This window comes from Xenopus laevis, chromosome 4L, assembly GCF_017654675.1.
Source record: "Xenopus laevis strain J_2021 chromosome 4L, Xenopus_laevis_v10.1, whole genome shotgun sequence".
NCBI lineage: Eukaryota > Metazoa > Chordata > Amphibia > Anura > Pipidae > Xenopus > Xenopus laevis.
The window spans coordinates 86,011,126-86,029,093 of NC_054377.1; the positions used below are offsets into that span (position 1 = coordinate 86,011,126).

General features: G+C 37.4%; 1 protein-coding gene across 4 annotated transcripts in view; it reads right to left on the minus strand.

The window, feature by feature from the left end:
* Window positions 1-17,747, minus strand: part of kif2c.L (kinesin family member 2C L homeolog) — a 41,129-nt gene extending 23,382 nt beyond the window's left edge. The window contains exons 1-9 of one of the 4 annotated variants that reach the window (XM_018258349.2): window positions 17,522-17,745; window positions 15,393-15,487; window positions 8,990-9,097; window positions 7,983-8,028; window positions 6,363-6,407; window positions 3,199-3,309; window positions 2,330-2,437; window positions 2,136-2,236; window positions 227-322 (exon numbers count right to left, since the gene is read on the minus strand). In XM_018258349.2, coding sequence (XP_018113838.1) covers window positions 227-322; window positions 2,136-2,236; window positions 2,330-2,437; window positions 3,199-3,309; window positions 6,363-6,407; window positions 7,983-8,028; window positions 8,990-9,097; window positions 15,393-15,487; window positions 17,522-17,585 — 774 coding nt within the window. In that variant the 5' untranslated portion in view covers window positions 17,586-17,745. Of the gene's footprint in view, window positions 1-226; window positions 323-2,135; window positions 2,237-2,329; window positions 2,438-3,198; window positions 3,310-6,362; window positions 6,408-7,982; window positions 8,029-8,989; window positions 9,098-9,782; window positions 10,103-15,392; window positions 15,488-17,521 lie in introns of those variants that run through there. The other 3 variants (XM_041590432.1, XM_018258350.2, XM_041590433.1) reach the window with 3 other exon arrangements.
* Between the last annotated feature and the right edge of the window lie 221 nt (window positions 17,748-17,968).

Sequence of the window (17,968 nt, forward strand, 5' to 3'; positions counted from 1 at the left end):
CATTCTAGGGAACTGAGCAATATTAGTTAGACAGTCAATACATATTTGTGCAAAGGCGCAGTTTATATAAACAAGACTTTTTTCTCTCTTTTTTTTTTTTTTTTTAATTCTTAAGAAAGATGGGTCTTGGTCTAGGTCATGCCAGATGCATGATTTCCTTCCTTGGCAATACACAGTAGTATTTATGTATTTTTAACAGTAACAGCAAATTTACAAACATACTTACTGGGTCTGCCATACTTATTCTATGACAGTCCATGGTTGCTCTAAATTCCTTAATCATCTTGCCAAACTGCCAATTTGGTACACTGGTGTCATAGTCCTGTATAAAATGAAGAATATAAACTTTTATGTCCACAAAAAAATAAAAAATTATGTTTTAATGTTTAACAGCTTAATATTACAACAATCAAATAAGAAACAAAGGGATGAGATAAGGGCAGAACAAAATACAGGCAGTCCTCTAGTTACATACACCCGACTCACACTTACATACAGTGGCTATTACAGTAACATACTATGGTTTGCTTGATTTTTATTAGAATTTAGCTTTAATAAACCACCTGCCTCCCTGACCCGCACCCCCTCCGATATCCACCCACGTCCTGGTTCCTTTCATAGACCCGCACCGACCATGTCACAAAAGGGGCGGGGCGAGCAAGGGCGGCTATAAAACAGGAACCCGGCAGTGTAAGGTGGCTGGCGGGGAGAGCAAATGGGGGTGCGAGGTTGGCCGGAACCAGACAGACCCACAGGTAACAGGCTGGCCCGCACATCACTAAAGTAAATGTATTTGTTCCAACTTATATACAAGTTCAACTTAAGAACAAAACCTACAGACCCAATCTCATACATAACCCGGGGACTGCCTGTAGATAGAAGTGGAAAGAAAGGGGAGGTTAAAGAGCAAAATTGCAGAAGCAGAAAGTCCAATATAAAAAAAAAAAAAAAATTTATGCATGTGTGTTCAGGGAAAAGATGCACATCAACGAAGGGGCTGATTTGTTAGGTACCTTCCAGTAACATTTGATATCTACCCTGGCTTCCCAGGCATTCTCTGTAAAAGTTCAGGCTTGGCACATCTGCAGGGTAGCCTAAAACCAATGGCCCCTGGACAGGGTAAAGCATGCTTTCTAGTGACTAATCGCTTATCTAACACATTGGCATTTCCTTCAGCGTGACAGAGGCTTTACAACAGTTAACATTTCACAGAATTCTATTAAAAAGTTTATGGTCATAGTTTGCTTTCTAACGTTATGGACAAAACAACATAGTACAACTTTTAATTCTCTAAACTGCATCAAATCTTTAATTAAGAATCATTTTGTTATTTCTATGTTAAAGTACTATTCAATCAGTCTTTTGTGTACTTTAATTTGCTAAGCATTCTATATTGTTTTCTTATGCAAAACATAATCATAGCAGATATTACTAGCTAGAGTTTTAGGTGAAAGGCAACATAGGCAAGATCAAGGAATATATGAATGAATGAAGCCTGAAACAGTGGCATCAATGAATCACTTAAAGGAACAGTAACACCAAATAATTAAAGTGTTTTAAAGTAATGAAAAGATCATGTAATGTTGCTCTGCACTGGTAAAACGGATGTGTGCATCAGAAACAATACTATGGTTCATATAAACAAGCTGCTGTGTAGCAATGATGGAAGTTAAAAAAGGCTATATGGCACAGGTTAAATAGTGGATAACAGATAACACCATTATGTTCTACAGAGCTTATCTGCCATCTGCTATGTTTTGCATTCAGCCATTTGTTTCAAGCGATTATGCATGCTAACAATATTTACATTTTCCATATGTTCAAAAGGGCCAGATACACTTCTAAACAGCTGTTAACAACACAAGAATAATAACTAGGGCTTGTGTTGAAAATATATTCTGTGCATTAATCTGTGGACAAGTTAATGAATTACCATCACCCCTTTTGCACAGTTCCTCTGAAAATCCCAGAACTAAGAATGCAAACAGTACTTAATATTTTAGTCACTGCCATGTTAAGTGCAATAACAAAGCTTATATTAAAATAGACAAAAGTACACTCCTCGCAAGCCAGATTTATTTAACTTGTGTACTAGGGGGTATATACAGCACCATTTAAAAGATCTTAATACACACCTGTGCACGTTTTATTCTCAGTTCAGTATTTTGGGCACGCTGTTCTTCCCTTTTGCTTTTCATTTTTTCTATTTCTTTAACAATATTTGATTTTCTCCTAGCTAAAAAAAACCAAAAAGTTTTAAAACAATTTTACATGTGGACTGTGCAAAAAAAACCTTGAATAATTTGTGATAGGAAAGGGAATTTTTTACCTTGGTTATTTTTGACAGAGGGCAGAGATTCTTCTACGATCTCACTAATGCGTAGCTGCAACCTAGGCTCTCCAGCAACACTTGCTTTGGTAGATCGAGACCGTGCAACTGAATTTAAACATAGACCAATATAAGTTTGTGATATTTGATCATGGCATCGGAGCATACAACATTTTGACAAAACTAGCTCCTCATTATAAAAGGGAGCATTTACACTATGTTTTAACTCCTGTAATGAATCCTGGAGAGGTGTACAATAGAGCCAATACAGGTATGAGATCTGTTATATGGAAACTAATTATCCAAAAAGAGCTGAATTATGAAAAGACCATCTCCAACAGACTCCACTTTTTCTCTGTAATAATAAAACAGTACCTTTTAATTGATCCAAACAAAGATATAATTATTACTCATTGGAAGCAAAACCAGCCAATTGTGTTTATTTAATTTTTTTACATGATTGTATAGTAGACTTTAGGTATGATGATCCAAAGTAGGGACAGATTGGTTACCTGGAAAACTCTAGGTACCGAGCATTTTGGAGAACAGATGCCACACCTGTATTAACATGTATTTATAAAATGCCAACAAATTCTGCAGCACTGTACAATAAATAAGTGGTACTTAATTTGAGTTATTTGATCTTCTTAGAATGCAGCGATATTTTCTATTTAACACTATCATGCACAACTCAGCACGTTACTTTTTACAAAGAATTATGCACATGAACTCCTTTATGCTTTTTAGTTATTACAAACTTTGGCCTGGTTTCAAAAATAATTAATAATGATACATGGCATTAATTGGCATCCAAATAAACAAGGTTTGTAAACGTAAGAGTGTATAACCAAGCAAGATGAACAACGAACCTTGGATAGAATTTTGTTGTATGGGTAGCGGAGTAGATTCTACCTCCATCTCATTTTCAGAGGGCAGAGTCTCATGGATAGCAGTCATCCTGGTGGACCGCTCACGTAGCACTAAAAGAAAGTAAGTATAAGAAACTTTTCAAGACAGAACTTTTAAAATTCACATCAAAGTTATGATGCCACTCATCTGATATATTCATCCATCATGAAAAAAATCGAATATGGGTTTTAAAAGCATACTTTGCTGCAAGAAGTGTTTTTGCCCTAGGTTATCTCCATTCACAGTAAAGGTTTTGATTTTTAAATGTAGTTTAGAAGCTCAGTGAATTTTTGATCTACCTTAGTTATGTTCCTTTGTTACAGCAAAAAACAATTCTCTCCAAGCAGTAATACAGAAAATTTAACTTCAGATAAAATGGGACGCTATAAGGAAAATGTTTCTATTTTTTTTTACTACTTTAAGCTAGTGAGTAGTATTCTAAAAAAAAAAAAAAAAAAAAAAAAAAAAAGGTTAATTAATAACAGTATCCCTGTGATCAACAGACAACTGCAAAAGAAAATGTGCTCTTTAAATTACAAAACCAAGTATCTGTGGATTTCGTTTTTTTTTTAATTACTTGACATGAAATACCATATGAAAATGGCTAGAAATAAAATTTTATATACTATAACAACTACGGTGCATGTTTTATATGTGGCACACGGACTTGAGATAAACATATCTGATGTTTGTTATTTGGTAAAAAGACAATTAAGAGACGGAGAACCTTACAAAAACAGCCATGTTTAGATACTGCCATGAAGAAAAAGCAGGCCCCAACAATAATGATAAAGGCAAACATGAAGAGGAAGAAGTCTACTTAGAAAGAAGCAGGGAAAATAGCCATAAAAATATGCCTCATAGTTCACCAACTATAAAAGTTACCCAGAGCTACCGTATTTCCTAGCATTTTGAACCAGTGATTATCCCTTCCGTCTCAGATTGTGTATGCCATTGTAAACACACAAATCAGTCAAAAGGTGTAAAACAGAGTTCAGAGGGTGTGGGATGTTGAAAATACTGAATTTTTGCCTAGTTTTGTTTAAATTTACATATGGTATAAAAACATAACTTATATTGCATTACATCTCTCTCTCCCCCCTTTCTTTTTTCTGCATCTTTAGATAATACTGTAAAGATGTATGTATTAAGTAAGCCATGCCCCCATATTTATGGGTTTATGTAATAAAGGCACTAAGTTTGTCCAGGAGCAGTAACACACGGCAATCAGTAGGTAGAATTTACTAGTCACCTGTTCAAATGCAAGTATCTTATTGGTTGCCATCGGTTACTGCTCCTGGGCAAACTTAGAGACTAACCCCCATATGAAATATAAGGCACTATTTTAGGACATATTGATACACCATATAAAAAGGTTATTCGTTATATTTTCTAAACAGGGCAAACAGGTAGACAAACGCCTCTAATAATTGGTCTTTGCTAGATAGATAACGGATTTACAATAGAACTGATAAAACATCTGCTAACTAAACAGTCACAGAAAGTGAGGGAGGAGAGATTGTTTACTGGGATTCGTATTTTCTACCTAACAAAGACTAAATGTGGAGGCCTATAAATACTATTAAAACAATAATGTGAAAAAATATTTCTAAACTTGTATGTGAAAAGCAAAAGTAAATATTTTTTAAATTGCCAAGACATTTATACAGAATATAACTTCAGGAGATGACAAAATAGATATAAACCTTTTTTGTATGGTGAAGGTACATACTAAAGTGAGGCCAGAAGCAACATTCTGAAAAGGACAGTAATTTATCATATCAACAATTTCCAATGCAAACATTTTAATAAGTGAATACTGTGGAGGGCAGTAGTGTTTCTTGAATGAAGAAATAGATTTTCCAACGGAAAAAAGCGTGTTGCATGGCGGAAGAAGAACACCTGCTACCTACTGTCAAATTAGGGGGAGGTTCCATCATGCTATGGGTCTGTGTGGCTAGTTTAGGGACTGGGGCCTTGTTAAAGTCGAGAGTTGGATGAATTCAACAAATTCTTCAGGAAAACGTTCAAGCATCAATCACAAAAGTTGAAGTTATGCAGGGGTTGGATATTCCAATAAGACAATGACCCTAAACAACACACTTCGAAATCTACAAAGGCATTTACGCAGAGGGAGAAGTACATATTCTGGAATGGCAGTCAGTCCCCCAACTTGAATATCATCGAAAATTTATGGGATGATTTTAAGCAGGCTGTCCATGCTTGCCAGCCATCAAATTTAACTGAACTGGAGATTTTTTTTTTGGACAAATGGTCAAATGGTCCAGACACTCATCAAAAGCTATAGGAGGCGTCTAGGCCGTTTGATTTGCATAAGAAGGCTCAAGTATTGATGTAATATCTCTATTGGGGTGCCCAAATTTATGCACCTGTCTAATTTTGTAATGATGCATATTTTCTGTTAATCCAATAAACTTTATGTTTCCATAAGGCATGTTATATATTAAAAGGAAGTTGCTACTTTGAAAGCTCAGCCAAAACTCCAAATAATTAAGAGGGGTTCCCAAACTTTTTCATATCACTGTAAAATATGCATCTTACTGCCCTAGTTTAACTTGAATGGCTATCACCAGGTCTACACAATAATCTGTATAAACTATATTTGTGCTAAGGAGTATATTTGGCCTTGCACTGGATGGAAACAAGTGTCAAATCGGTATCAGAATTTACACAGCTGTATGGGGAACCCTTGATACCGAATAGGAGCAGATTAAGACTCCACTGGGCCAGTGTGGTGGACAAGAGAGCACAAAAGCAGTTTAATCTGCCTATTGGCAGATAACATTTTGGATGTCCACAGAAACAACTGCATGAAAGAGGGTTTAGAATAGCTGGGAGTTTTACTTGGTTGGAACTCATTTTAGACTTTACAGAGAAAACTAAATAAAAAAAATGTATTCATGGCACAAAAGGGAGACAATGGAAATCTGATGTGAAAAAAAAAAAAGTTTGCCTAATGCTAACCAAAACGCTACAAAAGACAACACATACTTTATAAAAAAAAAAACAGACCATTTAATAGTAGAAGTAGAATTCTGGATAAACCTTGGCAAAAGTTTGTGAAACAGAAAAAAAACAAAAAGCTACATCCAGACTGGTTTACCTGACTGTGTTCCACATTCTGGCAAAGTAGAATTTTTTGTAGTAACTAAGAAAAAAGGTGAATTCTTAATTAATACTTCTAACACTTCAATTAAAGACAATAACACAACAGGAAGGGGGAAAAAAAACACAAGAAAAATCCTATTTTATACAGTAGTTTTAGTTTACCTAGTAAAAATTTTTTTTTTTTGTTCCAGGACAACCTGAACGTACTCATTTTTGTTTAATACTAATTCTCGAAGCTAGAGTTTTTATTTTATTGAAAAATTTCAGGAGATAGATCAATCATTAAAATGTATGCACAAAAATCAGGACAATATGAAACACAGATAAAAAAAATTTGCTTTGGTGCCTGCCTAAAACAAGAACACCATACCCTTCATGTGAACAGGTCCCCTGGATGTTACAGAATGAGAACTGCCTGTACACTTGGTGGGAAGTATTCATTTAGTGACAGCTGGAGGGCCACCATCTCATATTTGCTATTGGATAAGTACAGGTTCCTCTTAAACTGTTACAGAACAAGAACTGCCTGCACCCCTGGCTGAAGAGTTAACCAAACATAGCTAGAGGGCCAGTGCCCGATATATGCTGTTGGATAATTAGAAAAATACATGTTCTTCATATAAACAGACGGTCCTCAAGCAGAACAAGAACTGTATGCACTATTGGCTGGAGCCAACGGTTTTGTGACAGCTGAAGGGCTGTCTAGTTACAATAGTACATCAGGAGTTGGCCCATCAGAAGTGATTCAATTGACTCAATCTAAGCTTGTTGCTGGCAGGCTACCGCTTTATTGGAGCTGGTTATAGACAGCGGAATATCTGCAAATAAAAGCAAATAATGGTGCTTGGAATGACAGCTTACAGCCGATACTGGGAACACAACAGAACTTTAGCTCATGGGACAATATGTCCTCGAGAGGGTGTGAATATGGGAGTATATACAGTAATTAAGCGATGGCTGCCAAAAGGAGGGGGGGGGGGTATTAGAAGGAATTTGTCCTTAGCCCCAATCCCATCTGTCACGTCAAAGTTAGGACTGCCAGGAAAATCAAAACACTGCCCAACCATGTGTTTCAGGCCAGCCCAAGCAACACTACATGGAGCAGTCATGGGACAGGGAATTGGGCTGCTATTGCAGAGTTATTGTTGCTATTCACTAACAAGGTTATGATTATAAGAAATAGCCTAAGGATTTGGAGAAATTGGATCAGAAAAGTATGATAAACACAAAGCGCTTATAAAAAAAAAACCAAAAAAGAAGGTAATCGTATCAGGCCAAGTGAAAAATCAAGATCCCCTTTAACTCTGTCTATAACTATGGAACACTTTCCTGTTTACAAGTGTAACTGACTTTTTATTATACAGAACATGTCAAAGTGAGTTTTACATTATGAATTGATCTATGCAATTAATTATAAACGGTATATGAATATACCGTATGTAAATGTGCCATGTTTAATTTTTCCTGCTGCTATTTTGGTAAAAGGAGTACTGCCACTAAAGACCACTATGAGTGCAATTTCCACAATCCCGGAATAAAGCAGCATTTCCTGGAAATACAGTAGTATCTCAACTATAGATTGTAAATTGGTGTGATCAAATTAATTGCATCTTACCTTCTTTGGGAGCAGGAATTTTAGATATAGTTTTCCGTTTATGATTCTGAAAGTTGATTTAAATGAAAAAAAAAAAAAAAGTTCAAATATAAAAGGCAAAAGGTTGTAGAATGAATAATATAAATTAAGATTTAACAATGTATATTCTAAATTTCATACATCAGAGCAAATCATCTGCATCACTTATAAGTTTGCCATGATTGTTTATAAAGTTTTGTATGCCATCCAACAGGATAACTGAAACAATACCACACATGCCTTAAAAACATTTGTATGAATTAAATTACCCCCTAAAGCTATGTGATTGGTTATCCAGAAAGCCCAGAATTACAGAAGGCCATATACCATAGAGTTTAATTTAAAGAGATATGGACACCAGAAATTAAACCTTTTTTAATTTTTTTTTTTTTTTTTTTTTTTTACACACACACACACACACACACACATCTATAATTTTTCCACAAATGTATTTGCAGATTCTTTTAAATTACTCATCTGATCCCCAATGTTTCTCTATGTGGGGGCTGCCATATTTGAGCTTCAGCAATCTGTAAGCATTAGAAACTCTAACTGACATGTGACAGTCAGGTTGACAAGAGTCAGGCGTAAGAACATCAAGTAACACTTACAAAAGCAGCCCTATCAGTGAAAAATCATCAACATGAGCTATAGGTAACTTTTGATGTACATTAATATTTTAAATAATCATTTTTTAGTGTCAGTATCACTTTAAACAATTAATTTAATATTTTAAAAAGGCATTTCATTTTTCTGGAATAAGAACACAGAGCATTGCACTTGATCCCAACTAAGATATAGTTTATCCATATTGGAGGCAAAATAATCCTTTTGGGTGTATTTAATGTTTAAATTAATTTTAGTAGAATTTAGCAGACAAGTATGGAGATCCAAATTACAGGGAAAAAAAACCTGGAAAACCCCAGGTCCCTAGCACCCTGGATAACAGATCCAAGATCTGTAATAAGAATATGTTTATAGACACCTACCTGCGAAGACACAATCCTTTGCGTTGGCATGTTTTCTTTTACATTTGGTGGAACCAAAACAGCATCTAATAACTCAGGGTTTACAGAAATTACATCTGCAAAGGATATCTAGAAGATATTGAAGGGAGAGGAAAAAAAACCAAAAAAAAAAAAACCATGAGATATAGATATAGATATAGATATAATACACAAAAGCCATGAATATCTTGTAAATTATATCCTTATAAACGGTGAGTAGTGATGTCATCAGTTATAAACGGTGAGTAGTGATGTAATTTCTGTCACATGACTCACTAAAATTTGTGTCACATGACTCACTAAAATCGGAGTTCCATGACCTGTATAAAAACACTCGGCCTTTGGCCTCGTGTTTTTATATGGTCATGAAACTCCTCTGTAACTTATAATCTCCTTATATTTTACAAGAGGGGGTACTTTATTCACTATAATATATATATATATATATATATATATATATATATATATATATATATATATATATATATATATATATATATATATATATATATATATATCTATATATATATCTCTATATCTATATATATATCTCTATATCTATAGATATATCTATAGATATATCTATAGATATATCTATAGATATATCTATAGATATATCTATAGATATATCTATAGATATATCTATAGATATATCTATAGATATATATCTATCTATCTATATATATATCTATATATCTATATATCTCACAAATCCTAAGAGTAATCCTAAAAAAAAAAAAGAGTAATGCACTTCAATATAAAAGGAAAATCAAACCTGTAATAACAATACTGTTCCATCACCAGAGTCCGATAAAGAAGGGATTCATAGCCAGTTAGTGCTTTGTTGAATGTACTTATGTGTTGGTAGCCAAGGATGAGGAGAGTATAACAGTGCTTCATTAGCAGAGTAAGACAGCCATTAAATAACAGTAACTTTCACTTTTAAGCTACCAGGAAGTATGCACAGTATAAGTATGAGCACAGTGACATCTACAGGCCATTTGTATAAACACCACATATTCCCCCCTATAGTAGAAAAACATTTGGGCAACAATAACACATCTTAAAGCAATAATATACATTATTCACATCACATAGTCCTGGGTCCATGCAGGTAGTTTTCGGCCTATTGCAGTTGACATCAGGAGTAGGAAAATGTCCTTCATCAAATGGAGCTTCTCCAAAGTCATATCTAACAGGAGCAAGACGGTTCATATGTGTATGGTCCTCGCTGGCATCTCACTTCAAGTGGTTTAGTAAATTTAGATTATCCTTGTTTCAGTATTCCTGGTTTCTTAATTCTGACTAAAGATCCAGGCTGAAAGTGAACTTCTCTTGCACCACGTTTTCTGTCAGTATAAGCCTTGCATTTGGCTTGTTGACGCTTCACAATGTCAGCAGTAGATTATTTTGTAGGGCACAGTATTTTGTGGAAGTTTGATGTCGGCAACATGTAACTTAGTGCGCATCTGTCTGCCATGTAATAATTCAGCAGGAGATGATTGGGTTGTTGCATGGCTCATTGCTCTGTAGTTATGTAGGAACTCTGTTGGAAATACTTTCCAAGATTTCCCAGTAAGATTAGCCGTCTGTAGTGCTTCTTTCAAACTTCTGTTGAATCGCTCGATTTCTCTATTTGCTTGTGGGTAATACACTGAAAATTCCCTATACACTATATTCCGCTCTCTCAGAAAGGATTCAAACTCATATGAGACAAACTGTGGTTTGTTGTCAACTCCTTTGAATTATCTTCTCTGCTGAAGACTGTAGACAGAAATGTTATTACTGTAGCGGATGTGATGAGAAACAAATTCAATTTCAGGCCATTTACTGTAATAGTCTATCAAGGTTATAGCAAATCTACCATCTATAGAGCATCTGTAAAAGGACCGACCATATCAATAGCAAGTTTTTCCCATGCTGAATCAGGGAATGGTACTGGCTGAAGTGTTGGTGTATGTGTGATAGCTGTTGTCAGGATTCTGACAAGTAACAAGAATGAAAGGCAGTTACTACATCAGAATCCATTGCTGGCCACCAGTATAGTTCTCGTAGTCTTTGTTTTGTACTTACAATTCCTTGATGACTCATGTGAAGTTGTATGAGCTTTTCTCGCAAGGTCTCTGGTACCAGTAAATGATGAGCTCCACGGACAACATCTACTAAGGACAGTTCATGTCTAATTCTGTAGTAAGGTTGAAGAGTTTCTCAGCATTTGGCCATTTGCATTGTAAGATGTTCCGTAGTTTTACGTGAGGCAAGCTTGCTTAAAATCAGCAGCTGTAACTGTAGATGATAGTAAGTCAGTCAATGCTACAAATTCTATGTCCTCATCCAGTGTATCAGAAGCTGCAGGTAAAGGTGACAACCAATCAGCAGTAACATTTTTCAAACCTGGTTCGTATTGCATTTTGTAGTTGAAATTCAGAAGCCTTGCTGACCATCTAGCTGTACACATTCCAGCTCTTCCTAGTCCCTTTGTTGTAAACCGTGTAGTTAAAGGGCTATGATCAGTGCATAATGTAAATTATCTACCCCATAGGTAGGTTCTCCATTTTTCTGTTGCCCAAACACATGCTAGAGCTTCTTTTTCAACAGTTGAAGACTCTGACCACACCAGACTTAAAGTTCCACGTAGTAGTGCACTAAGTGGCTCCACAACTGAAGCATAGTTGGGAATAAACTTAGAATACCATGAATTAAGACCTAAGAAAGCTCGTAAGGTCTGGAAATCAGATGGAGTAGGTGCTTGTGTAATAGCGTTGACATGGTCAGGGTCAGGCAGTTTTCCATCTTGTGAAATTATATGACCCAGAAATGACAGCTGAGTTTGTCTGAAGTGGCATTTGGAAATGTTCAGTTTCAGTCCAGCAGAATCAATGCATTTCAGAACCTTTTCTAGGTACTTGTCATGAAGATCCATAGTTGGAGCGTAGACAATTATATCATCCAAGTAGCATTCTACACCAGGTATGCCTTAGAGTACAGAAGACATCAGTCTTTAAAAACAACTCTGTGCTGAAGCCAGTCGATAAGGTACACGCTTGAACTGAAACAAACCATCATGGGTGATAAATGCAGTGAGGTCTCTGCTTTCCTAATGCAGTAATACTCGATGATAAGCACTCTGAAGATCCAGAGTAGAAAAGAATTTTGCTCCTCAGAGTACTGAAAATATTTCCTCAATGTGTGGCAAGGGATGATTATCCATAACAACTGCTTTATTAGGTTCACAGAGATCAACACACACAATCAAATACCTCCAGTTTTCTTCATTGTTACAACAATTGGTGAAACCCATTCAGAGGATTCTGATTTTTCAATCACATCTTGCTCTAACAGTTTCTTTAATTCCTGTGAGACAGTCTCCCTTATAGAGTGGGGCTATCGCCTCAATTTCTGGCGTACTGGTTTTACATCTGGTCTCAACTTAACTTTGTGTACAAAGTTCTTTGCACAACCCAGTGAAGTGTTGCTTTGTGGTGAAATTTTAGACACTGGCTGTGTGGCAGGCACTGGTGCTGTAGTAATGAGACTAATTGTAGGTTTAATGCAGCAAAGAGATCCCTTCCAAGTATAGCAGTACCCTTATTCACAATGTAAAAGTCACATTTTGCAGTATTTGATTCAAATTGTACAGTCACTGGCAAGCAACCAGGCAAAGGGATTGGATCCTTTAAGTAACTGACCAGTTTCAGGGTAGGTGCAACAAGTGGATCTTTTGCAAAGTATTTCAATAAAATATCCTTTGGTAGTATAGAAACAGCTGAATCTGTATCAAGCATCAGGTTAATGGAGTGTCCCTTGTCAGCAGAAGCAGTACTGACATACTGTGCATATAAACTTGCCTGGAATAAATGTACCAGCTTTATCCACACTTAATACTGTAACATTTGTAGTAGTGTGTTGTGTTGAACCACGGCGAAAGCAGTATTTTCTATTTGTTTTTGCTGCACGGTTTTGCAGTGTAGGTGAATCTCTTTCCTTAGCACTGTATTTTGCCTGTGACTGTGCATTATTAGGCCACAGTGTTGAATTCACAATCTGTACATTCACAGCAGTTCCCTGACTGAGAGTTTTAGCCTCTGCCACTGCTGTTTCAATTTGGCTAGCAACTGTAATAGCCTTTGCAAGGGTTAAATCCTGCTCTAAGAAGAGTCGCTCTCTAATTCGAGGTGAGTTTGTTTTTTCCACTATTTGGTCTCTTAGCATTTCATCTGTTAGATTCCCAAATTCACAGGCAACAACCAGCTCTCTCAAAGTTGCTACAAATTGTTCTGTGGATTTTCCATTACGTTGTCCACGTTGGCGGAATTTATATCTTTCAACAACCACATTTACTCTTGGCACGAAAAAGTTCTTTATAGCAGTAAGAGCAGTTTCATAAGTATCATCAGGTAATGGTAATGTATAGAATATACGCTGTCCCTCTGCTCCCAGGCAGTGAATAAGTAAAGCACTTCTTCTAGCAGCAGAAATCTCCCCTTGGTCAGCAGCAATAATGTAATTTTCAAACATACGGATCCATCAGTAAAAGGTTTAGTAGGCTTACCAGGGTTTGGAAGAAAAGGTGCAGGCTGCTGCAGAGGTAGAAGAGCCATCCTTGTCGCCATTTTTATGTTTTGGTAGCCGAGGATGAGGTGAGTATAACAGTGCTTTATTAGCAGAGTCAGACAGCCATTACATAACAGTAACTTTCACTTTTAAGCTACCAGGAAGTATGCAAAGTTTAAGTATGAGCACAGTGACATCTACAGGCCATTTGTATGAACACCACAGTACTGTAGTTCAGAAAACGGTCTGTTCAAATGGCAAACCATGAAATCTTCAGCTTGTAATGCAAGATAAATATAGCAATCTCAGCACTTCTGTTCTTTCAAAGACTTCAAGCAGCTAATCTTAGCAAATCTCATCCTTAACCTCTTACTAAATAGAGTCATAGACACTAGGCTGGTAGTTCCATTATAACCATATGCCTTTAGCTTTTGGTATTTGGTAATAATATTCTGACTACACGAGACCTGTGAATTCTTATCATAAATATAACATTTTAAAAATCATACAGAATTCTCTAACAGACATGAACATTGTATGTTAAAGCATTTAAAAGAATTTGAACACGTAAAATGGTTTTTTTTTAAACAAATAACCATGATTCTTCTCAAACTCTCCCTCTAAATCTTAATGTGGATAAAGAACACTAGGCAGCAATCAACCCACTAATGCTGCTAACAGAATTTATCAATATAAGATTATACACAGAGTAAACATTTTGGAAAAACTATCAATTTTGTGTAGTATATGGATTCAATTTTGCCCAAATGAAAACATGCTAAACCCATATATGGTTTGTAAACTGCTGAAAAGTGCTTTTTTTGACAAGGTAGAGATCACATTTTGGGTAGATGCAGTCTTTTTAGGGGACCTATAAAGATTTTTTTTCCCCAAAATATATGCTAAAATGCATAAAGGGTTATAATTCAGTCTCTCAAATTAACTGCCACAGACTGTTAAATCTAAGTTCTATGGATAAAAGGCTCTGTTTCAAAAATCATATGGTATACATTTTGCAGCCCTTCCAGACATGGGAGTGGATTTTAAAAACACTACTATTCCTAGGAAAAGGATTGAAGACCAGGGAATATAATTTTCACTTTAATTCACTTGTGCTCAAAACCCTATAACAAATGCCTAACAGGCTTATGTTCCACAGGCAAAGCAGGGAACACACAGGCAGAGTATGGTACATACGAGAATAGGGCAGGCATAGTATGGCACAAACAGGGAGCATAGGGCGGGCAGAGCATGGCACACACAGGGAGCATAGGGCAGACTATGGCACACCCAGGGAGCATAGGGCAGGTAGAGTATGGCACACACAGGGAGCATAGGGCAGAGTATGGCACTCCCAAGGAGCATAGGGCAGGCAGAGTACTGCACACACACAGAGCATAGGGCAGAGTATGGCACGCACAGGGAGCATTGGGAAGGCAGAACTGACCAGGAGACCACTAAGATGTGCTACATACAGTGACACAGTACTGTTGCCCCTTCATATGAAATGTGAACAATGTGGGCAGTTTCAGTCCGATGTGTGAACAGTATAGGGCTTGAGGGGTGTGAACAATAGATTTGTGAATTTGAGGTGTACACAATATAGGGGGCAGTTAATCCCGGCAGTGATACCTTTTAAAGTTTACACATGGTAAGCAGACACAGTAGGCAGACTTTCATGCGTGGGTCACACAAGAGGGGTCGTGGGCCCCATGCATCAGTTGGACAGCACTGCTCTATATGATGAAAATGATGTTTCCAAAATTATCTAACCCGTAGTATTGTAAAAGCTAGAAATGCAGAAATGTTTACAAAATTGCTTGAAACGCACTTCTTTTCCTTTGCTTGCTTCTCCCTCTTTCCATTCAACATTGACTGACGACCTGTCCATATTCACGGATGTTATGTTTGCATTGTGTATTACTCCTGAAACAAACAAGATTACTTTAGATATTGTGGCAAAGATACAAGATAAAAACCCTTAAAAGAAAGGATGTTTACATACTAAAAAAAAGTGTAAACATTGAACTTTCATTGCATTACTGATGCTATAGGAGAAAACTTATTGCTGCACATAGCAAACAAATCCTGTGGAAAAGTGGTGTGGCAAGGAGAAAAATATACCCACTTTCTGATATAAGCTCATGGAGTTTGAAGCATAAACACCATCTGAACATCGAGAGATATAAAATATAAATGTTTTATAAGAGAAAGCCTCCCTCACTTTGTTCCATTCTGAAGTGATCTGTATCCATAGTGGGAGGTGTACAAATGCTCTAGGAAGCTCAGGGATTTCAGGTCCAAGAATCACTTGACAAGGTTAATCCTAAGTACATACCCCCGTAAAATGCCTTGAAATGCATTAAACTTACATTTACAGAAAGATTTAGCACTAGGTTACTGCACTGGACTCTGGCTTCTCACATTTCCATCGATGGGCTGTATGATGGTCATTCTTACTGGGCTAGGAGTCGTCGGAGGCTCTGACATGCTGCAGTACCAGAGTAAACAATGTCCAGCTTACTACATCCTTAAAGAAGAACTAAACTCCCTTGCTATTCAGAATCGCTACTCTACATAGCCCCCCTCTCTGCTCCCCCCAGCCTAGGTGTTATCTCCTGTTATTGCGCATTTCGTTACTTAACTCTCCTTGCAGAGTCAGCACAGCGGAGCTCACAGGTGCCATCTTCTGGCTCTTCATTCTTTTTGGGTCTCCTTCCTTCCCTTTGGCGCATGCGCAGTTGTAACGAAATGGAAAAGTGCTCCAACTGTGCATGCGCCGATATGTCTCACAGTTCCTGAAGACGGAAGAAGCGAAGATGGTGCCTGTGAGCTCCGCTGCGCTGACTCTGCAAGAAGAATTAAGTAACGAATTAGGGGCAATTAAAGGAGGTAACACCTAGGCTGGGGGGGGAGCAGAGAGGGGGCTATGTAGGGTAGGGAGAAGCGATTTTTAATAGCAAGGGTGTTTAGTTCTCCTTTAAAGGTAGCCATACATGGGTAGACTTAAAACTACAGATATTGGTTCTTTAGACAAAAATCAGCAGCTTATCTGTCCATATATGGGGCGTTCCGACGGGTCTCATCAATCAATATCAGGCCAAAAATCAGCGAGATATCAATCAGGCAGGCTTGCTTTTTCTTGGTGATCAAGGACAGCATCAGCTAGTTGATGCGGACCATGTCCCATCGTCACCCATTTCCTTCGTTGTAATCCGATCATTTGGCAAGGTGACCACCTTTAGCCCTTACACAGCACAAGCAGCAACAAGTCACCCTCACAATTAAATTCTGGATTCCTGATGCTTCTATTTTTTGTGACATCCTAGACTGCAATGACATCTGGTGTGCCTAGAATAGCCGAAGATTTGTGTTCTAGCTACCCTCAAGCAGAGTTTTAATAAAATAATAAAAGCAATAACTAAATGAGCAGTGTTTACCAAAGAACAAGTGGGGTCCAAATACACCATCCTGGACAGCAGCGGAAAAACCATAATTTTAAAATGGGAAAACAAAATTTGAGAGTGACTAATTCAGAATTTAAGTGCCGAGCTCTCCCAGTGGATTAATATGAAGGTATGCCCTTTTTGGACAATTATTAACACGGCCCTGACCACAACTGTCATCTAAACACCAACATCCAGTATAGGACAAACGTTTGGCATTGTCAGTCACCTAAAAGTGGGGTTTTAGAGGGTTTTTTTGCCTCATAAAATAACGAGCACTAATGCAAACTTGAGGATAAGCGAGCAGCAGTTTTTATTGTCAAAGTCACTGCCCCAAAGTCATTAAGAACATTTCTTATTTCACAATACCCCCAGATTGTAACCTCCTTCCCGACGACTACACCGCACGCGAGGAAAAGCGTAGTCAGGCACAGCTAATGTGCAAAGGCAGCTCCGCAACAGAATAATTGTACAAGAGAGAGAACATTTCGCAAGCGTCATAAAAGAAACTCACCGTTACTGCGCATTATTTTCACAGCCAGACCGGTAAACAGCCGGTTTGCTAAGAGGCGCTCCATATTTTTGCAAGAGACAGAAGGAAGAGGATGATAATCAGCCAGAAAAAAAACTACCGTTCCAAACCCCTCAAAGATGTTACTTTGTACGGTAGCTTCACGTTCGAATATTATTACCACCACACACTGTAACCGCCGCCACTTTTTAAACTGAGCCAGCCTCTACATAAACGTCATCGCGCTATTCTGCGTGACAGAAAGAACTACATCACCCAGAATCCTTTACGCTGGAAGTTCTTTAGCGAAGCTCAAAACGTAATCCGCGAGAAGTTTGGCGCATCAGTTAGACGTATGTGTGAAGGTATCTGGGATTTTCCATGATCTATACCGAAGTGGACAGTCTAGAGAGCGGCAGCAGATAGTTTCTTTGTGTTGTATGCATTGAC